At 41.3% G+C, this 1,385-nt stretch overlaps 1 protein-coding gene across 1 annotated transcript; it reads right to left on the bottom strand.

The window, feature by feature from the left end:
• Nucleotides 1-616: 616 nt before the first annotated feature.
• Nucleotides 617-1,007, bottom strand: LOC103284153 (60S ribosomal protein L31-like). The gene has a single exon (XM_054721074.1). It carries the CDS (start codon nt 992-994, stop codon nt 617-619), a length of 378 nt encoding a protein of 125 aa, XP_054577049.1. The 5' UTR covers nt 995-1,007.
• Nucleotides 1,008-1,385: the final 378 nt, after the last annotated feature.

Raw genomic sequence — 1,385 nt, 5'->3', positions numbered from 1 at the left:
ATCTCACATGCAAAAGGTGTGCTTCAGGGTACGGCCACGCACATAGTTCCTGCCTTGCCAAGACCATTGTAGCAAGTGAGCACTCTGGGTTTCATTGTTCCTACTGTCAATCTATAACATCAATCTATAACATCCATCAATAGAATTTTGAGCACAAGTTTTAAAAATTGAGACTAAGATGTAATTGATCAGTAATAAGTATTTACCATCCAAGAAACTGAGTCAAGATGTAGCATGGTTAAAGGCATTAATTTAACTTTTAAATAATTTTTAATAAATGAATAATTTAGGGTTGAGCTATAGTGTTTCTGCTCTGACTGCCTCTCTTTTTATCATGCTTTGCTTTATCACACTTCACAGATGGTGCATTGTTTACAAATTTAAGGGGAGACCCTCCACCAGCAAAAAGATTACAACTTACCTTACTGCCATGGTCTGGAATCAAACCAATAATATCTCCAAGGTACGCCTGTACCTAGAGTCCTATCATACTGTACTGAGTTGAGATCTCTCTCTCTCTCTCTCTCTCTCTCTCTCTCTCTCTCTCTCTCTCTCTCTCTCTCTCTCTCCCTCTCTCTCTCTCTTGCAGTTGTATAACTTTATTCAACCATCAGCATTAGTTCTTGTCCACATTAATGGTCTGTAGATTTTTGAAAGTGGTGACAGGCACATAGGTGACCAATGTACAGAGCTTGTTTAGTGAATCTTCATCCTCTTTACATTTTCTGGACAAACGTACCCGGATATGATATGGGACATTCCTTATGCCTTTGGCCCAGACAGCTTTGTTGAGTCTGGTGTCAATGCGCACGTCTGGAGTCCCCATCTCCTTCATGGCAAATTTCCGGGTCTCCTTGAGTGCCCGAGGGGCACGCCTCTTGAAACCCACGCTGTGGGTGCGCTTGTGGATATTGATGGTGAGCTCCCTGGTCACCACCTCGTTGATGGCGGAGCGGCCCTTCTTCTTCTCGCCACCCTTCTTTGCGGGAGCCATCGTGCCTGGCAAGTTGGAAAAGTAGATGTCTCTTTAACACAGATGGTTTGGCTACTACATATATCCTGGTGGGAAAGTAATCATGGTTTAAAAAATTTTTTTTAATTGGTTATTCTTCAGTGTCACACGTAGCTGGAGATAAATATTTTAAAAAGAACATTTATTCCTTTTTAAGGAAGATAAAGAAGTTAAAGTTTACTAAGATAAAAAATATGAGGGGGTATGCAAGTGAACTAGGAGCAGCCATCAGTAGTCAAATGGCATCATCATGCCGGGAAAGTTCAACAATTACCATCTGCCTATGAATCCCCTGGACAACTTTTCAGGGGTTAAAACTTTGTGTTTCAGACTCTGTAACAGTAGGAAAATCATTCTGCTGGCTTATTCAGGA

The sequence above is a fragment of the Eptesicus fuscus genome, chromosome 9 (genome assembly GCF_027574615.1).
Source record: "Eptesicus fuscus isolate TK198812 chromosome 9, DD_ASM_mEF_20220401, whole genome shotgun sequence".
NCBI classification, from domain to species: domain Eukaryota; kingdom Metazoa; phylum Chordata; class Mammalia; order Chiroptera; family Vespertilionidae; genus Eptesicus; species Eptesicus fuscus.
The sequence above is the reverse complement of the archived record's forward strand: the minus strand, read 5'-3'. Positions and strand labels throughout refer to the sequence as shown.